At 42.5% G+C, this 21,192-nt stretch overlaps 2 protein-coding genes across 2 annotated transcripts in view; one reads left to right on the top strand and one right to left on the bottom strand.

Annotated features, from left to right (window-relative positions):
* Nucleotides 1-21,192, bottom strand: part of IVD (isovaleryl-CoA dehydrogenase) — a 53,205-nt gene that overhangs the window by 23,086 nt on the left and 8,927 nt on the right. The window contains exons 2-5 of the mRNA XM_029598539.1: nucleotides 17,018-17,107; nucleotides 16,006-16,057; nucleotides 3,960-4,129; nucleotides 3,293-3,386 (exon numbers count right to left, since the gene is read on the bottom strand). Of these exons, the coding sequence (XP_029454399.1) occupies nucleotides 3,293-3,386; nucleotides 3,960-4,129; nucleotides 16,006-16,057; nucleotides 17,018-17,107 (406 nt within the window). The remainder of the gene's footprint in view (nucleotides 1-3,292; nucleotides 3,387-3,959; nucleotides 4,130-16,005; nucleotides 16,058-17,017; nucleotides 17,108-21,192) is intronic.
* On the top strand, nucleotides 13,257-14,114 carry LOC115089266 (lysine-specific demethylase 4B-like). Its single transcript, XM_029597392.1, has one exon. It carries the CDS (start codon nucleotides 13,257-13,259, stop codon nucleotides 14,112-14,114), a length of 858 nt encoding a protein of 285 aa, XP_029453252.1.

The raw sequence follows: 21,192 nt of genomic DNA, 5'->3' as shown, positions 1-21,192 counted from the left end.
AAGCATCATGGGTCCCATTCAGAATATTCCTCTACTTTTTCCTCAGTCAAAGCTGACGTTACTTGAGAAATCAAGGCAGTCATCTCTCCCTTATGGAATAGCTTAAAAGAATCCTCCTCTTCCCCACCAGAATAGATTTCGCCTTCTTCCAGTGAACCTGAACTGCTGTCCCCTCCGGTAATAAAGGAGGATAAAAGAGGACCTGAGAACTTAAGCTTGGCTCCTCTTCAACTTCTTTTTTTTCTGCCTTATGGGGCCAGCCTAGAAAGAAAAAGCCCTCATGGGAAAATCATCATTGTCCCCCTTGGCTTGCAGAGTCTGGAATGCTTAGCACAAGAAATAAAAAAAAAAATTCAAGGGAATATTTGACCCTTGAGGGAGCCTCTCTTTCATGTAAGTTGTTCTGCTCAAAACCTTCCTCCAGTAACAACCTGTGGTAAAGTTAGACTTCCCCTGATCACAGCAGCTGACTCATGTGGCAGCTTCAAGATGGCCACCGTGTCCTAGCAACCAGACAGCATTAACGGACTTTTTTCGAGCTGAAAGTGAGCCTGGTGTCTAAAAATAAATAAAGCAGCTCCCAACTTACTACCAATTCGTTTGAGGAGTATGAAGCTTTGCAGGAGGATTCTGACTCCATCCTTTTGTTGTAGGGAGCTAATAGAAAACATGGGATTGCTGCCAAGTCTATCACCATGGTGAGAACAACAGCTTTTAATGTCATGGTACCGAACTCACCTGTAAACCAGAGTACTATGACAGCAAGAGAGCCTTACCTTAGTCAGGTCTTAGAAAGTAAAAACGAGAGAATTGACAATTAAGTAGGTCTCTCCTTTTCAATACTGGTGCTTGCAAAGGAATCTTATGCTCAAACTGCTTTCCTCCCAGTGAGATAGAGTGAGCTGGCTCAGAATTATTTGCTCACTTCTCTGAAGGAGGACTAATCTGCAGAATTCTGGCTCCAAATTAATGCTAAGCATATAGACTTAGGATAAAGGCAAATCTAGCCAAATTCCTCTTTTATTATTATAATAAATTCCAATCTTCGGGGTGAGCTTGTCCACAACCAACTATCCAGTAGCTGGAGGCAAAGAATACTGGCTATGGAGATTCTGCATATTACATACATCGTTAGGTCATGAAAAAAAAAAAAATGAATATATAAAATTCTGCCTTCAGGTGCTGGATGGGAGATATTACCCACATGTTCCTGACTAGTGGAGCATAGAACAAGGAAATGTCTATTTATTCAAGTTTAGATCTTTGTCGTCTACCTGTTCTAGATTTAAACCAGGGACCCCCAAAACCTTGGCTTACCAAGGCCTTTATTCTGGCCTATCTTCACTTAAAAAAAAAAAAAGCGCACCCAGTCTTACGTGGCCCGGTCAGGAACATCAAGGAACATGAAAAAGTAAATCTTCTACCTCTGACTGAAGCATAAGTCTCAGCAATGTATTAGTGTATTTAGTGTTATCTGGGTGGCACTTACTCAACTGATGCATCACTAGTGTAGGACTTTCTCAGATGACGCATCAGAGGAGAACCTCCATAGCCGGTGCATAAGCAGGCAGTGGGTGAAGAGCAGGTTAGAGAGAGTTACCAAAGTGATGGTTAAGGCTGTATTGCCAATGGGGTCCCCCAACGCCACCAGCAGACAAGGAAGACCTGCAAGAGATGAGGGGGGTGAGAGGGAGATATGGACGGGGGCATGAGAGCACACCAAAAGGGGCAAAAGGAGCATTGAGAAGAGGAAAAAGCAGTATGAATGAGAAGGAATGAAAAAATGAAATCAGAGGAAGGGAGTATGAGCGAGATGGGGTAATGGGTGAGAGCAAGAACGGGAAAGAGGGGGGATGAAGGAAAAGGGAAGGAAATAGAGACAGAACAAGACTGGATAGGAGTTTGTGAGTGGGGAAAGTGTGCCACAAACACCATTCTGCCGCTCTCCACTCCTCGGGGGGGGGTGTGTCAGATGTGGATGCTGAGAAAGGGAGGAGGCAGGTGGAAGAGTTCCTGGGGGTGTGGCAGGGTTGCAACTTCCTAGAATATTTTTACTGACACCCTATCTGTGGGAACCCTCCCTCCCCCCCCCCTGCTCTGAGGCATTTCAAATCACCAAACTAGCCAGATTCCAAGGTGGGGGGGAAACGGGACTCCTCTCCCATCAAAAAACTTTGGGGACCCCTCCCCCACAGACCACCTCAGTGATTTGTCTCGTTAAAGGTTTGGAGACACCCCGCCCCTCCCTGAGTCAGACCTTTGCTATGGTGCTACACCTCCTTTTTAAGCAGTTGTACCCCACCTCAGGTGGATTTCTTATTCCAAAAGGCAGGTAAAACTCATGCTTACTCCATTCTGGAGATAAAGGAAATTCTACATACTAACAATGTGGGAAATTCACACTGGCAGACTCTAAAAAAGATAAGGGAGTGGCGGGATACGAGCGGGAGAGTCAAATTCCTCAACGGTATCAATGCCAAGGAAGCTGTAAAATAAAAGCGGCTCAAAGGGGATGGACTCCAGTGTAACATAAGGAAATATTTCTTGACCAAAAGGATTTGTACCTCCAGTGGATGGGGGAACCATGCAAGTTCGTCTTCTTTCTGTGAGATGCAGGTTAACTCCCATACACTAAACAATGATGCAAAATAGAAACAGAAGACTCTGGCAGATAAGGATCACGGGCTCATCTGCCCAATCTCTCCTTCATGGTTCAATGCCAGAAACTGCTGTTCATCTCCAGCTTTTCCTCAACTTCTGTGAAACCTTAGGATCCTCTGTGCTTATCCCCTGCCTTCTTCAGCACCTCCACCCATCTCTACCACCCTATCTGAAGAGAGATCATTTTTGTTAATGTTACACTCCTCACTCCTTTCAGCCTCATGCCAGGATCTCTTGGTTCTTCTTGTGCATTATTTAGAACTTTGAGGTCATTTAAGGTCTACAGCCTATCCCCTTTGTGCACTCTAAGATATACATATTTACATGCTTAAGTCTCATTTCAAAGGACTATTGAAGCATTCCCAGCATCATTTTGGTGGCCCTCCGCTGGACTCTGTCTATATCGCTTTGGAGGTAGGGTCTCCAGAATTGAAAACCACTCTCCAGATGAGGCCTTACTGACAACTTCTATAAAAAGTCATCACCACCTCCTTTTTCCTGCTGGTCTCTCTATTCATCCTCTCATGACCCTGTAATGTGACCTCTTAAAGCCTTTGGTCACCTTCTTGCTGATCAGCTTAGGGCTGCCAGACGCACAAGCCTATGATAGGTCACACAAGGCATGCTTTACCTTTTTTTTCTGCTTTTAGCTTCATGGAAACTACATCAGAGCCAGAATTGGGTTCACTCATTGCCAGAGCACCAATATGCTCTCCGCTGATCAGCTGGTGATGGGAAAAAGTCATAGTGATTAGATACGGGTAAGTCTAAAAACTTGTGTTACTTCTTTTCACACCCTCAGGGGCTGCACACAATTCCATTTTCTCAGAGCATATCTCAGGGCTTCCCAAACCTGTCCTGGGGACTCCACAGCCAGTCGGGTTTTCAGGATATCCAGAATGAATATGCACATCATGGACACTCAGTATAAGCAAATTTCTCACATGTATAATCACTGTGGATATCCTGAAAACTTGACTGGCTGAGGGGATCCCCAGGATAGGTTTGGAAAGCCCTGATGAATATTGTGTTATTGCTTCTTTTCTAGAGTCAGATTTTAGTTCTGTGGTAAGAATGCCCCTGAAAGATATGTATTTTTCTGCAGTTCTTTGCTGCTTTGCAACTCAGTCGCCTTCGTCCTCTCAGATTCAGATCCTCTCTGATCAGATTACTCTTTTTACCTGCTTTCAGGCTCTTTCACTGTTTCTCTTGTTCCTTTCCTCACCCACTTTGATTTACCTTCCACCCCCCCACCCGGTCTTGTAGACCAAGCTGCATGACCTCCCCCATCACCTTACCTTGGGTAGGTATTTCTTCTTCTGCATTTCATTGCTATTACGCACTAATTGGTTGATGCACAGGTTTGAGTGGGCACCATAACTCAATCCAACAGAAGCAGAGGCTCGAGAGATTTCCTCCATTACCAAGACATGGTCCAAATAGCCCATTCCAGATCCCCCATATTCCACTGGAAGAGAAAAGTGCATATAGTTTTATATCCAGTCCTGGTTCCTGGTATGCTCCATCTTCCTGCATAAGAAGATTAAATATTGATTTTGATAAAAGATTAAACAATAGCTTTTCTCCTCATCAGTCAACTTTAAAAATGTAAAGCAGAATTGCTTACCTGTAACAGGTGTTCTCCGAGGTCAGCAGGATGCTAGCCCTCACACATGGGTGACATCAGATGGAGCCCAGCACGAAAAGCTTTTGTCAAAGTTTCTAGAACTTTGTGCACACTGAGCTTGCCCAGCATGCCACTATCCACCCGTCCACACGAGGTCTCTCTTCAGTCTTGTAACATAGAATTAGATTAAAGATAACAAAAATAGGAGAAACCCAACTCTGCGGGGTGGTGGGCAGGTTTCTTTAGGACTAACATCCTACTGTCCTCTGAGAACATCTGAAACAGGTAAGCAACTCTTGCTTTCTTTGAGGACAAGAGGATGGAAGTCCTCACACATGGGTGAATCCCTAGCTACAGGCTGCTCCCCAACACAGACACCAACCAGGTGCCAACGGGCACAACAACTACAGTGCTGTTGAAAACAGAGGGGGGAGACAGCCTGAACCCAAAACAAAGGGCCCTAGGCAAGGACAGTTGGGTTCTACACCTCAAAGAGATTATGAAGGACAGACTGGAGAAACTACTATCACGTCGGCCATCCCTATCCAAACAATACTGAGATGCGTATGTGTGGAGAGAACTCCACGTCGCAGCCTTATTTATTTAAAACTTTTCTATACAGACATTCAAGGAAATATCACATTGGTTTACATAGAACTGGGGAAACCATTAACTAAGGAAATGCGAAGTTACATATAACGTAAGGAAGCTGAACTGGAAGAAGGGCCTTGCAGATCTCCTCCATGGGAACTGCTCGCAAGTGGGCCGCAGAATGAGCCTCGACATGACCCCCAATATGCAGTCACACATGGGCATAACAGAAGGAGATGCGATCTGCTAACCAACTGGATAATGTCTGTTTGGTAACGGCAACTCCCAACCTATTCCTATCAAAAGAAATAAAAGGTTGGGTGGATTGTCTATGGGCTTCTGTCCACTCTAAATAGAAGGCTGAGGCTCGCTTGCAGTCCAAACTGTGCAGTGCTCGTTCGCCTTGTTGCAAAAGGAAACTTACCCGAAATGCTGAGAAACCTAGCTGAGGCAGCTACGGAGGGACCCGGCGTTGATGGAATGCAAAAAACCTAAAGCAAAAATAATCGGGGTAAAAAGGTTTTCCACAAGTTTTAGAGAAAAAAAGCCAAGAACTCCGCAGAAAAAAAAAAAAACAGACTGAAGAGGGACCCCATGTGGTATAGGGCATGCTCAGTATGCCAAGTCAAAGTTCTGGAAGCTGACAGAAGTTTTCCGTGCCGGGCTCCATCTGATGTAACCCATGTGTGAGGACTAACATCCTGCTGTCCTTGCAGAATAAACAAAATTAGAACCAGAACAGTGAAAATGACATCTTGAATAAAGCAAAAAGAAATGGTCTCTGCATTTGTATTCCTGTAGCTTTGACTCTCATAAGTATTATATTCTGTAATTTGAACACAACAAACCATGCATCACCCGATTTATGATATAAAACAATATTCAAGCTTTGCCACAGAAGGTATAGGGTTTTCATATATTTTGTGACAGGCAAAGATGTGGCATGACAACAAAGACCATCATAAAGAGAATCTCACAATTTGTGGGGGATTGCTTAAGTTTTCTCTTTCCTTAAAACATCTCATGAGATTTATAAAAACTCCATCTCTATGTAACTCCTTCACTGATTTTATTTATTTAATCATTCATAGAGCTCTTCACAGCACATTATGAACTGGAACAAGCTCTTGGGCCAAACAATTTGCAATCTAAAGTCCCTACTTATTAAGCATCTCTCACGCATAGTTATATAATTTTACACACCCACACACACACACGAACTGGAAAATGAGCCAGGGCACCCAGCACTAAAGTTCAGAAAAGGAAAAAAAAAAAAAAAAAAAGGAGCAAAATAGGAGAAAAAAAAAGCCAAACAAAAACAAGGAAACCTGGCTCCTAAACATTTTGATTGGTGCTTAAGTTGGGTTTTTTTTAGGTGTATTTTCAAAGGTGTAGGTGCCTAATTTTGTGAGTTAGGCTCCTAAATTGGCCCTTTTGAAAATTTACTAGGGCTGATGCCCTAAATTTCGGCTTCTAGTTTTCACTAGGCACCTAAGAAGGTGAGGGAGCTATGGGGGTAGTGCTAGGGCAGAGGAAAAATAATTCGATTTTCAGCACTAGGCACCACATCTAAGCAAATAAACAGCAGATCTACAATTTAGGAGCCTAACTTTTTGGCTTCAAAATTTAGGTGAATTTTCAGCTGGAAAAAAAAAAAAAATCTTAGAAGAATCCTTAGTTCAGCTGAAAATAGGTGCTCACTTTTTTTTTTTTTTGGGGAATGTCTGCCTCGCCAAATATAATTCCAGCCTAGAGACACAGAGTGAGAACAAGCCTTCAGTAAATATTTAACTTAAGCAACATTTATAACCTGCTTGATCAAAGAAACATTCATACAGTAAATATACCCCTAGGTTGCATCTGAGGCAACAGAATATAAAAGCAACTTACTCAAAGTCACAGGGAGATCAATGGGAGAAACTGGGACTTGAACCCGGATCTCCTGGCAACCCGCTCGTTATTTTAACTATGATGCCACTAGCTCTCTTCTTGAGCTAAATATTCTTTTATGCTCATGGCTTTGTTAGCAAAGGCAAGCTGCAGGACGTTTACACAAGAACATTGCATGTAGGACTTCTGGGGATTTATAAACTGAAAATGTAGGGGGGGGGGTTCGATGTTTCAGGTAGGTATCAAAAGTAGGCATTTATCAATGTTTTCGTGACAAAAAGTGTTATTTGTGGCACTTTTTAGGTAGATTCCATTTAATAAGGTGTAAATCAATTTCTTGCAAAAACCTTGCTTCACAAATTGTTTCTATAAATCATTTGCAAGACATCTATTCTAGTGTTTAATTTTTAAAAAAGTCAAAACCAGATAGTAAGGCATTGTGGGGTGTGGGTGCAGCATGGGGGGGGGGGGGTTGGGGGTTCTTCCACACAATCTGTGTGTCATGCTGCCATCTGCTGACCTGCGGCAGTATCGGTCACTCAGGTCTTTACTTGTAATCTCGGACCATAAGAACTACATCTGGCCATTCTGGTTGCTTCCCCCTTACCTGCACTTCCCAACTTAAAAGTATGTTTTCTCCTGTTGGTCTCCTCTGAACCAAGGGTACCTTGGGACCCTGCCTGCTCTCAGCCAGAGAGACACAAAGATATAAGCCATCAAGCTACACACCTTGTCCCTTAACTCTGCATCCTGATAGAAGCACTATCCTTTTTTTTTTTTAACACTATTTAAACCAGAAGTTACACAAAAAAAAAACACCAAACCCCACTTATTGTTTGTGCAGAATTCTTAATGTCGTGTCACCATTCACAGTAAGTTTCATAAGTTTTCTTCAATTACTCTGAAAATAAATGTTTTGAAAATTAAGAAACTGCTCTCCCTGCCTAACTGAAGTCAAACAAAGCCACGTGTAATGCTTGGACAAGGTAAGTGGGGTAAATGTGTCTGAGGGGTGGCGGAACTTATGAAAACTCCCTTCCTCTTCCCTCTCTCCTTCTGCTTTGCCTCTCCAGCAGGCCTCCTCTTGGGCCAGGAGGTTTTACGCTCCTTGCTGGCTCACTGCTTCCCGCAGTCCCATTTTTATTTCTTGCGCTAGTGGTGCTTGGGCTCCCTCTAGCCTGTACCGATGTTATTTATTTATTGGTTTTATATACCGACATTCATCAATGATATCACATCGGTTAACAGTAAAACAGTAAACTACGCATAAGATGGCGTTTGACATAAAACAGGCGAGAAATTATATGCATTATAAACTACACTTAAGTTGCATTGTGACCTATATACATTGCAGATACTATATACATTGCACTACAAGTACTAATAAGAATTCTTCAATTATATTGAGAATGAGGTTATCAGTTACTTGCAAGATTGCTTCCATTATACTGCAGGATTAGGGAGGATTGAACATGAGACGTGGAAATCAACTCAAAGAGGTGAATGGGAATGGTGAACATATTTCACGGAAACAGAATTAAGGAAGAGCTTTAAGGAAAAGGACAGAGGGGGAGTAAAGATGTAGGGAGGGGGAGTAAAGATGTTGGGTGAAGGGTGAATAGACTGGGAGATGACTGGGTGATGTTAGGTATAAGCTGGGTAGTGTTAGGTGTAAGCTTTTGTGGAAAGTCACGTCTTAAGTTTCTGCTTGAACATTTTTTGGCAGTCCTCCTGGCGTAGCTCAACTGGCATTGTATTCCAAAGGGCAGGGCCAGCTACGGAGAGCGCACGTGCTCTTGTGGAGGCCAGATTGGTGTTTTTGGGGGAGGGAGTATGAATGGTAGCGAGGTATTGGTGTCTGGTAGGTTTATTTGACTCATGGAGAATCAATGAATCGTTGAACCAATTCATCTCAGGATTGTGGAGTGCCTTATGTATGATAGAGAGGGTCTTATATTGGATTCAGGAAGAAATTGGGAGCCAATGTAGTTCCTTTAGTACGGGTGTTATGTGTTCGTTTCTGCACGAGTTAGTGAGGATCCGGGCAGCTGTGTTTTGTAGTATTTGGAGAGGGTGGATGGAGTTTTTCGGTAAGCCTAGGAGGAGTGAGTTACAATAATCGAGTCGCTGCCTCTTCCTGACTCACAGCAGCCAGATGTTATTGAGTACCTCAAGAAAGGCCTTATTTGAGTTAAAACCACAAAAAAAAAAAAAAATCAAATTTCTCCATCAGGGTTTTCCAATTTTAACCAAACAAAGTCCTAATGTAGCAATGAGACTTTCCCCCAACAGCCTCGTATTCAGGTTGCAAAAATGTATTGTTACCAGGTTTCACCTATTTTGTTCATTTTTTGTTGCGTGGACCTTCACATTGTGTGTGCTGGCATAAAAATCAGGATATCAGGAGAGGAGAGTCTAAGCACTGCAAGTGCCAACAAAACAACATCTTCATCTTAGACAGAGTATAAGCCTACTGACCATATATAAAAACATAGACTACAATTTAAGCAATGTGATAAGAATGCTTATGTTGACCACATTTGGATCTATTTCTTCCTTTTGTAACCCCATCCCTGGGTGGGGACTGCTATCCGATGAGGCCATAGAAGAATCTGTTGTTTCTCTTCGGGGCTGGTACCTTCCCAGGCTGCCTGTCGCAGTCTCTTCTTTTCAGGGCCTGGATTCTTGGCTGAGTGGGCGGGGAGATTACTCCCAAGGCTCCACGTGTCCTTTGTTAGGTTCCTGGGGAGGGACAGGGATGTGTCCAGGCGTGTGATGAAGGTGCCAATATAAAGTCACTGGAGCCGCTGTGTTAGTGTCCAAACATCTTTACTGTCGCAAATAAGTGCAATTGGCACAAACACTGATTCACAGCACCACAGAATGTTCTTTTTACAATCGCCTCCCCTCAGTCTGTGTAGCAGTATCGGCTGCCAGAGCCAGGGGAAGGTCTACCCTCCGGAGCTTGGAAAAAAACAGAGTCCCCAGGTGTATAAGGTGTCCTTAAGCTGGGCAGGAACACCCCTCCAACTGGCAAAGTTACAAAGTGTCAGTCTCTGCCCAGAGAGATAAACTCTCTCCCTCCCTCCCCAGGGTGTCTCTTCTGGCAATAGCCTTCGCTTTCACTCGCGTTAGAGGACTCAGCCTGCCGCACTAATACAGTCCTTTGTTGTTGTCCTCGGGTCCCCCCCGGAGCAGGGCTCTTGGTGCTCCAGTCAGGAAGGAAGGGCAGTCACAACTTCCTCCTGGGTCTTGAAAGAAATCTTTAGTAAAATTAAAAATATCACCGGAGCATACCCTTACAGCAGGTCACTGACACCCCCAACCTCACTGAGGATATTAGGGGGGGGGGGCAGGGGCAGGTCTTTCCTATCCTGCCCAGGCCTCCCCCCCCCCGTTCCCTGGGCCTAAGAGCTGGACAAGTTCCAGCAAGGCTCCTGCCACTTAGAAGGTTCAAATTTCAAAAGAAGTACCCAGAGGGAGGATTCCCACCAGACAGGTTGTGTACTGGACAGGCAAAACCCCTCCCGATCCTGGCCAGGACCACCAAACAGAGTGTGCTCAACTCCTCTGGCTGGGCCTGTAAAATAACAAAACACTAAGTTCCCATCTACCTCTGAACACTGTTCACAACTCAAGGGACTGCCTCTCTTAGCTGTAGCCAGAGCCCTGCTTCTAAAACCTCACTAGAGGGATGCTCATGCCAGACCCCACAGAAGGAGGGGCTGCATTTAAAATTAAACCTCCCCACTATCATCCTGCACTAGATCTATTTGACACTTGATACCCAGGGCTTACTGATAACCCGGAAAGGGACCCAGGTTACACTCTTCTCCTCTTGGTCAAATTTTATTGAGAGGGGTTTTTTTTGTGTTTTTTTAAATAGTGTAACACAGCCTAGCAAAGAGTGCTATTTTTAATCTCGATGTGTATTTGATTTGATTGGTCTGTATATTATTGTTTGGCCTGGGGGGAAGGGGAGGAAATAGTTGTATTATGCTTCTAATTTGAATTGTTTCTAACAGAACTTGTTAATATAGATATTTAAAAACAATTGAAAAAAAAAATCATTACTGTTTGAGACCTGGAAAGTCAGCTGAAATGATACTGCTTGTACTCTTTTAAGCAGGTAATGGTCACAGAGATTTGTGGGCTTTCATGCATAAGTTTAGCACATATGCATACACATGATATTTTATAAGCTTCTCGAGTCTGTAGAGGGGAAAAGGGGGCGGCCCGGAGCATGATTCATAAAAAAACAGGCGAGTTGCTATTTTATAAGTGGTAAGTGTGGCTACCACTTTTACACCCACTGGTTTGTGCAGCTGAAAATCGGACTGGTCTGACGTTTGTGGGTGGGTGGGTGGTCTAAGTGAACCGGTGAATGTCTGTCCGATGGAGGTATCGGCAAACTGCCAATTCCAAATACACACGCAATTATTTTCAAGCATATAAAACCCCTATCTTCGCTTTTAATTGTGGATTGTGCGTGAATTGCCACAATTATTACACGTGTAAAACATACACGGATGTTTTTATAAACTTGGTAGAGAGCGTGTGTGTGTGTTCCTGCATGGCAAATCATCACACCTACTGAAACGAATGGGTGAACTTTCAGGGCAGAAACACATGGAATTTTATAAACGGTGCAGCTCCCGTCACTCAGCTTATAAAATACCAGCATCAACCTCTGCACATTCACTTAAGCATGCAGACAGTTTGGAAAATTGGGTTCTAAAAGTCTGTAATAAAGACAAAATTACACCAATAAATAAAAAAGGACTGAAGCAGATTTCATTCCCTGAAGTGCAAGACTTAGAACAGCTAAAATGCAGTAAATGGACAACTTCACAAATTATGAAGACACTCTACTTCCTCTCCATCCAATCTGAACTCCATCCTGTACATTCACTTGATGCAACCTTCACAACAGCAAATGCTCTCTTTCTGGCCCAGTCTCAGAGCTTCATCTCAACCTCACTAACCCATCTTCTGTCTTCGAGACCAGTAATCCACTCTTTACTTCTTAACATCTGCCACACTCATGGATTTTGAAAGTACCGGTATGTTCCTTTGGTTCTCTCTCTGCCATATCATGTTCAACAAATCCTCCTTATAGCCATTTCCCCAGTCTGAAAATTGGACAGCAGTCGGATTCAGGAGCACTCCTGTCATCTCTATGATCATTCACTGGGCAGTCCCTTTCAGTCTTTTGGTTTCAAATGCTGGACCCATGCTTGTAACATGGTAACTTTCTCTGTCCTCAACTTATTCCCCATCCATCCAATCCCAAGTTTCTGTCTCATATCCACACAGATGACCAATATATGTAATGTCAGAAACTGAACCTTACGTCACCACAGTGCACGCACAATTGACCCTGTGTGAGTGTGGAGGCAGACTTGCTGCACCTTGATCATGACACTAGGACCATTTAATTCTGACCAATTGTAACTCAAAGAGAGCCATCTCTAGCCTCTGTCCAAGCTGCTGGATACAGCTGGGGCCACACTGAAGCCTCCTACAAGTTATTGCACTGTAGCACATCCATCACTTTTACTCCATGTATTACTGTTGCAATTCATATTTATTATTTTTTCAAAATTTTCTTTTACTAATTATATCTAGCCGCTAAGAAATATTGTCTTATAGTAGATTTGAGCATGGGGTCACTTTTCCTAAATGAGAGAGATTACAGAAATACCCAGCCCATCTTTGAGAGTGCGGGTCACAAGTTTTTTTAAATAAAACCAGGAAGTAGGATGAGGGAGGGAGGGAATTCTGGATAGCATTAAGAAAGAAACACAGTGGGGCCGATGCAATAAAAAGCACGGAAAGCGGGCTCTGAAGAGTATTATATTATATTCCTGGCATATTACTCTTAAGTCATATTTTACTTTTCCCTCACTCTTAATGGCATCTGATTTTTTTTAAAACATATTTCATCACATCTTCCATAATATACCCAAATTTCACCCTCCCCTTCCCCCATCAACACTCAGATATATGCCCTGATCATCTCTCACCTTGACAATGAGCTCCTCCCTGCCTTCCCTAACTCTCACTAAGGACACCAGAGGTACATCTTGTCAAACAAAGCTGATCAAATTTCTTTGATTGGATGGACAGAGTTGGATCAAGGGAGAGCACAAGATGCATAGTACTTGGATTTCAGTAAGGCCTTTGACACGGTTCTATTTAGTAACCTTAAATAAATTGAGTGCCCTTGGCATGGGCATTAGAGTGACTGATGGAGTTAAAATTTGGTTGAATGGGAAGTGGCAAAGGGTAATGTTGAATGGAGTTCACTCAGAGGAGATGGGCATTACTAGCGATATGCCTCAGGGATTTGTTTTTTGAACCAGTTCTTTTTCAACATTTTTTTTTTTTGATTGACACTGCGGAAGGATTGTCAGGAAAGGTTTGTCTTTTTGCTGACTTTACCAAAGTCTGCAACAAGGTACACAGCCAGGAAGGTGTGGAAACTATGAGAAGAGCTCTACCCATCCAACAGGTGGTGACTGGACAGTCTCGCTTGTTCACCCAGTATAACATACAGAAGAAGCCCATGACTGTGGGAGATTACCGGCGCTTGGCAAACAGTGAGAAGTATTGTACTCCACGCCACCAAGATTTTGAGGACCTGGAACGTAAATATTGGAAGAATCTGACATTTGTGTCTCCAATTTATGGAGCAGACATCAGTGGCTCATTGTACGACTCTGACGTGAATCTGTGGAACATTGGAAATCTGAATACTCTCCTGGACATGGTGGAACATGAGTGCGGGATCATCATTGAAGGGGTAAATACCCCTTACCTGTACTTCGACATGTGGAAGACTACATTTGCCTGGCATACGGAGGACATGGATCTGTATAGCATCAATTACCTGCACTTTGGGGAACCCAAATCCTGGTATGCAATCCCTCCAGAGCATGGTAAACGTCTAGAATGCCTGGCAAAAGGATTTTTTCCCGGAAGTTCCCAAGGATGTGATGCTTTTCTTCGGCATAAGATGACACTGATTTCGCCCTCAATTCTGAAGAAATACAGCATCCCTTTTGACCGGATCACCCAAGAGGCTGGAGAATTCTTGATCACGTTTCCATATGGTTACCATGCTGGATTCAATCATGGGTTCAATTGTGCTGAGTCCACCAATTTTGCTACCTTGCGGTGGATTGACTATGGCAAAATGGCTACACAGTGCCAAGTACACCAGCAAGGTGATATAACTGGCATATTAAGAAACATTGAGCAAAAATATATATGCCAATGGAACACTGTGTACCCCCGAGGGCTTAACGAAACGGTGGAATGGAAGGCGTTTTATGGATCATAGGAGACTAAGTAGTTCAACTGATGATTCTTTATTAATGGTAATCAAAAGAATGAAGAGAGCATAGATCCTGTGGATTAAGTGGGTTAATATACGATTTGCATTGGAATATTGAAAGTGACCACACTCATATAATTAATTTATACTTTATTGTATATACTGTGCATTATTGTATTACTTTTACTTATTTTATTTTAGTTTATTTTTCAAAACTATGATACCCATTGTTATTTGTCACTATAATATGATATTGAGTTCAAAAGTTTTTCCTTTTCTTGTAACTATTTCTATGCCATGTTCAATTTGTACGTTGTTTTATAGTTATATGTAAAGCCCCTCCCTTTTGGGCATCTCACTGTTTTATGTAAACCGGAGTGATTTGTATCTGATACAAGAACCTCGGTATATAAAAATTAAAAATAAATAAATAAATAAATAAATAAATAAATAAATAGCAAAGCTTGAGGTCTAGGGTCTGGCAGCTAAGATTCAAATGCTGAAAAATGCACACAGTTATGTATTTAGGATGAAAATCCTACGGGAGTGTACAATATTGAGGTGTAATTCTAAGCATGAAAGAAGAATGGGACTCTGGGGGTGATCTGAAGGTGGCGAAAAAGTCAGAAAGATGCTTGACTGCATAAGGAGAAGAATGGTCAGCAGAAAGAGGGAGGTGATATTGTCCATGTATAAGTCCCTGGTGAGACCTTATTTGGAATACTGTGTACAAATCTGGAGACCACACCTTGAAAAGGATAAAAAAAAAACCAAACTGTTGGAGTCGGTCCAAAGAGTGGCTACTAAAATGGTCAGTGGTCTTCATTCTAAAGTATATGGGGTCAGACAAAGATCTAAACATGTACACCCTAAACTAAAGGACAGGTGAGATAGGGAAGATATGATAGAGACATTTAAATACCTCTAGAATGAAGGGTCATGCAACGAGTGAAAAAAAGGAGCAGACTCCAGAGGAATTGTAGGAAATATTTCTTTACAGAGAGAGTGGTGGATACTTGGAGCAACCTCTCAATGGAGATGGTAGAGACAAAAACAGGATCTGAATTCAAGAAAGCACGGGATAAACAGAGGCTCTGAGGGAGTGATGGGAACTGTAAAGCTAAATTAGTTGGGCAGATGGCCAGACTAGATAGAAATAACGCAGAAAAAGACTGTACAGCCTAAGTTTCGTCTTGCTCTTCTGTAATCCATTTAGAAGGCAGCAGCTTTTCCCCACCTCGAGTCCCTTCACTTCTGCATTCAATTAGAGCTTCCCTCTGGAAGGCATTACTTGCATCTATCCCTTACCCAAGTCGATTCTCGTTTCTGGCTGCACCCGCGTCTCCCTTACCTGTTGCATGGGCAGTGCCTTTGTTAATGTATTGAAAACACAGACAAGTCAATACAGGGATACTCTGTACATATATAAAAGCAAAATAATAAAGAGAGAATCTGACATGAAGGAATCAGGGCCGTTTTTACTTCTGGACTTTCAAGTATATTGTTTCATAAAAAGGACTCTCTTACTCCAGGCAAAGAAAGGGCAAAGCAGGCACAAGGAGCCCCCAGACAGGGTAATTAATACAATTGCCTACACTGTCTCCCCCACACCAGAGTGATGGGGGGGAGGTTTGCTGGTCCCACATTTTATTGGTCTCTAACCTATTTACACGATGCTTTCTTTATGAAAAAAAAAAAAAAGCTTTACAAAAACTGAACATCTACACGAGCAGAATAAGGACTATGCAAAGCGTAACACAAAGCACTCCCGTCAACACGAAGAATGAAGTCTGTGGTTGCAGTGTCCAGGTCTCCAGGGAGGAAGAAGTTATCACAAGAACGAGAAGGAAGAGAGAGATCGAGGAACGTTAGGTATGAGCGGAAAATGCAGACTCACCAGGAGCTGTGATTCCCAGCACTCCCAAGTCTCCCAGCTTCTTCCAAAAGGCCTACAAAACACAAAACAGAACAATCAAAGCGCCCACCCAAGGCCCGCTGCCACGCCGGAGATCGGGGTGGATTCCCACGACTGGCTGGGCCGAGGAATGCTATGGAGACAGTGTTTACAGCTACGGAAGGCGGGGGACGACACACATATTGGTCAGACTCAGGAAGCATGAACACTAAATTCTGGATGAATCTGCAGTCGGTGGGTCCTGGCTAAAAAGGAAAGTTAATGGAATAGTTTGACTAATTATAAAGGATTTATTAGGTGGGGGAGATGAATAAGGATGTTAAAAAAAAAAAAAAAAAAAAGAGGGGAAGGGGGTGAGCCATGGCTGCATCCGTTGCACATGTAAAACTGGCTTCGATTGAGGAGATGTGCAAGATGACATGGACTTCTGTCTACACACACATACACTTCCCATTGTTGCTTAGACATCGACTCCCAACGGAAGCACAGGGTCTCTGAGGGGTGAAGTGCAACTCCACCCTCCCCTTCCCAAGGGCCTGTGTTTTCATATGGTCATCTTAAAAAGAAAATACAAACTACAAGGAAGAATGAAGTTACAAAGGCCCTTTGCCTCATCCACTTTTCCCTAATGAAGACAGCCCTTAACTAGGGATTCTCTCTTGTGTGGCTGACTCAATCAGCCTGTCTGCGGGAGAAAATTAAAGTTGCTAATCTGCTCATCCTCTGTGGACAGCAGGATGAGCATCCTCATCCATCTTCACACCTCCCCTTTCGGAGTTGGCTTCATTAAGCAATTATTATAAGACCAAAAGGGCCTGTGCAGCCATGGCAGAGAGGGGAGATCGTGAAAGATAAAGTCTTCTGGGATTTTCTACAGCTATGGAAGAAGAATCGGATCGTTGCCTTCTCATGGTATCGCCCATGTACATGGGCTGGCTCATCCTACTTACCCACAGAGAAACATCCATGTACACAATGCAGAACAGGGACTCACCTTCAAATCTTTGAACTCATTATCCTGGTCAATCTGTTGAGCCTTTGGTTCCAAGTGCTCCTGGCAAAATTTATACATGGTCTGTCTGAGCTGTTAAACAGAAAAAACAACCAACCAACCAAAAAAAGTCAACATTGAATCCTCTATGGCAGGTTCATCATACCTTACCCTAGTCCCATGTCATTGAACTTAATAACTGCCCTCCCTTCTCACCTAAGGCCAGATCACTGAAAACAGCAAATCTAACATTACTAACCTCCTAAAAGCAGAATGAAGGATAGTTAAGCTCATCAGGACTAGCTGGGCAGCACATGATGTTTAAACCTTGCCAGTCAGCCAATTTTCTGATATATAGAGCCACAACGCAGAGAAGAAAAAAAAAACCCCGATTCCACCAGTTTCCGGAGATTTTCAGTACTATGTGCGAGGCACCGTTCTTCACTTCAGAATGAATGCTTTAACCAGCAGGCCTACGCCAACTAGCGAGCTCAGCAGCCGCGCTCTCTGCAGCTGCATTTCAACTCCGTTCTTCCCTCTTGTCATCGTGTGGCTTATAATTTTACACCCTGCTGCTCTCTAACCGCCTGCTAAACCTCTAGTGGGCTAGCGCTGGCAGGAAAAAAAAAAGCAGCAACTTGTAGGGAACATCTTAGCAGAGATGATTTTTTTTTTTTTTTTGAGTTGGCTAAGCAGACAGGTTTCTTCGATACTAGTATAGTTTATTTGAAGATGCTTTGCTTTCCATGTACACCACCAGCCTGGATAGCGCATACAGTCGATTTTCCTTCGGAGCCCCGTACCAGTCTGTTATGTTTGTCTGCTTTGTACAGTTCGGAGGGTAAAGCTCTAGATCGACAGCCAAGATTCTCTCTCTATAGGGGCCGCTGCTGCTTCCACAGTATTCCAACGCCCCCTTCCATGCAACAATCAGAAACCGGACCCGGAACTGGATCTGGTGCCGACACGGGACCATTGGGACAGACCCTGCTTAATGCAGTTTCTTTAGCCTCCTACCCTGCTGCTACAGACTGCACTGAGAGGTCCAGAGTTCAGCATCCTGGCTTTCCTGTATTACCTACAAGAAAACAATAGTTGGGAGGGAGAGCATCTTTGCATCCTGATAATTATAGCCAATGAGGTAAGAAAAACAAAACATAGGGAGGGAGGACTGAAGTTTAGGGTTTGTACAGTTTAGCCAGTTATCCTTTAAGACTGGGAACAGCAATCACAATGGAGTACTAAACCAAATAATGTGGTATTTCTTCCATGATCTTTTCCAGCACCTTTGCCTAGTGGCCAGCAGGCCGGGTTTATGCAGGAATACCACTGGAGTAACCCAGTCACTTTGTTACACAGCAGCAACATTCACTACAATATCCACTGCAAAATACTTCCTGGCCTCCTATCTACACAGGGAGCTAGCAGAGACTTTGGGCTCCACGTGTCTGAAATGTTCATATTTCCACTGGAAATAATGTAAGGATTTACACTTAATACCCACGCTACCTCCAATCCTCAGAATATCAATTTTTATAGCTGTATACCCCACATACCTGGGGGGCCAGGTCCTACAATTCTCTACATTTTCTAAAAATATTTCTTAATAGTTTTGGCCATAATGGAAAGCGCGTGCCTGTTTTGCCATCTCCAACCACAAGAGCTCCACTGAAGTCTCTGCTGCATTTGGATTAATGGCTTATCAGAATGCCAACGCAAACAGATGTAGGGTTTTCTTTTTAAAGGTGTACTATTTAGATCCTTCAAAATATCTTGCACAACTGGGAAAGCAGAGGTCTAACCATCTGATTGCCTGGGTCCTGCTTCAGTTGTTTCCTTCACTGGTCTTATCCCTAAAGTATCCTTTTATAAGAACATAAGAAATTGCCATGCTGAGTCAGACCAAGGATCCATCAAGCCTAGCATCCTGTTTCCAACAGAGGCCAAAACCAGGCCATAAGAACCTGGCAATTACCCAAACACCAAGAAGATCCCATGCTACTGATGCAATTAATAGCAGTGGCTATTCCCTAAGTAAAATTGATTAATAGCTGATAATGGACTTCTCCTCCAAGAACTTATCCAAACCTTTTTTGAACCCAGCTACACTAACTGCTTGGTACAGTTATATATTTCTGTCATAGAAAAATGGATGGCGCATAACCGGCTGAAACGAAACAAAAAGAAAACAGAAATCCTATAAATACCCCCCCCTGAAAATATTACGTTGGGTAAAGAAACTATCCAAATCACTAAAAATCGCTCGGAGCTTGGGAGTGTGGATAGATTCAAGTTTGTCCCTTTCTCAACACATTTCGAAGGTTGTAAAGAATTCCTTTTTTAAATTACATGTATTAAAACGATTACGGCCTCTTCTATTTATCAATGATTTCAGATCGATTCTACAAGCCCTGGTTCTTTCTGGGCTGGATTATTGTAATGGATTATATCTGGGGTTGCCGGATTCTGCCATCAGACCTCTCCAGCTCATTCAAAATTCTGCGGCTAGACTTTTAACAGCAACACCTATGAGACAACATCTCTCTCCCACATTACAGAAGTTGCACTGGCTCCCGGTTAAATATAGAATAAAATTAAAAATTTTAACACTGATTCACTCACTACTAAATAGTATCGATTCCGTTTGGCTCTGTTCGGAACTACAAATGTATAAACCATCTAGGGATCTCAGGTCAGCAGGAAAAAATCTGCTGGAAGTTCCAGCAATAAAAAAGACCGCCTTAAATGTCACCAGGCAAAGGGCATTCTCTGTTGCAGGGCCTTTAATGTGGAATGCCTTACCTGAACCTTTGAGACAAATTCAGAACAAAAAAGCTTTAAAAACACACGTTTCTAAAGAAGCCTTTGGAAATTTAGATCCCATCGAAGGTTAGACCTCTTTGGTTTCTAAATGCTATCTATGCTCAATCTTTTATGCTTTAATAGGTTTTTGGATTATTATTGTTCTTTATCTTGTTTATAAATTAATGGTTAAAGTTATTCTATTTAATTTTTTCGTTGAAAATTGATCCTGAGTTTAATGTAATTTTTATTCCATTATAATTTTTACCTTTTCTTTTAATTTATTTTAAATTAGTTGGGGAGTTAGTTTATAGCCAATTTTAATTTACTTTGGAAAAATATTGTAAACCGTTTTGGTCATTTCATGTATTTGGTGAAACTGTATATAAATGTTTTAAATAAATAAATAAATAACCGCACTAACCACCTTCTCTGGCAACAAATTCCAGAGCTTTATTGTGCGTTGAGTGAAAAAGAATTTTCTCAGATTAGCAAGTAGCACATTTAAGACTAATTTCATGGAATGCCCCCTAGTCCTTCTATTATTCGAAAGTGTAAATAACCGAGTCACATCTACTCGTTCAAGACCTCTCATGATCTTAAAGACCTCTATCATATCCCCCCTCAGCTGTCTCTTCTCCAAGCTGAACAGCCCTAACCTCTTCCATCCCCTTTATCATTTTGGTTGCCCTTCTCTGTACCTTCTCCATTGCAACTATATCTTTTTTGAGATGCGGCGACCAGAACTGTACACAGTATTCAAGGTGCGGTCTCACCATGGAGCGATACAGAGGCATTATGACATTTTCCGTTCTATTACCCATTCCCTTCCTAATAATTCCTAACATTCTGTTTGCTTTTTTGACTGCTGCAGCACACTGAGCTGACGATTTTAAAGTATTATCCACTATGATGCCTAGATCTTTTTCTTGGGTGGTAGCTCCTAATATGGACCCTAACATCGAGTAACTACAGCAAGGGTTATTTTTCCCTATATGCAACACCTTGCACTTGTCCACATTAAATTTCATCTGCCATTTAGATGCCCAATCTTCCAGTCTTGCAAGGTATCACAGTCTGCTTGTGATTTAACTACTCTGAATAATTTTGTATCATCTGCAAATTTGATAACCTCACTCGTCGTATTCCTTATATTTTGTCTACTTTATTTTAGTTCTTACATTTTTAGTCTTTGAGGGAAATGATGTGCACCTATTGTGATCAAACCACCATGAAAAAATAAAATTACTTCTCTCTATTCTTCAATTGTTTTATGGTTTCATACGCAAGGCCACATGTACTAAAGTCCTTGTCTCATGTTGTGAATATGGGAAAACTGCTTTCTTTTACAGTTACTGTTTCTACCTAGAAACTGA

The sequence above is a fragment of the Rhinatrema bivittatum genome, chromosome 4, assembly GCF_901001135.1.
Source record: "Rhinatrema bivittatum chromosome 4, aRhiBiv1.1, whole genome shotgun sequence".
Lineage (NCBI taxonomy): Eukaryota > Metazoa > Chordata > Amphibia > Gymnophiona > Rhinatrematidae > Rhinatrema > Rhinatrema bivittatum.
This window is presented reverse-complemented; position numbering and strand designations above follow the sequence as displayed.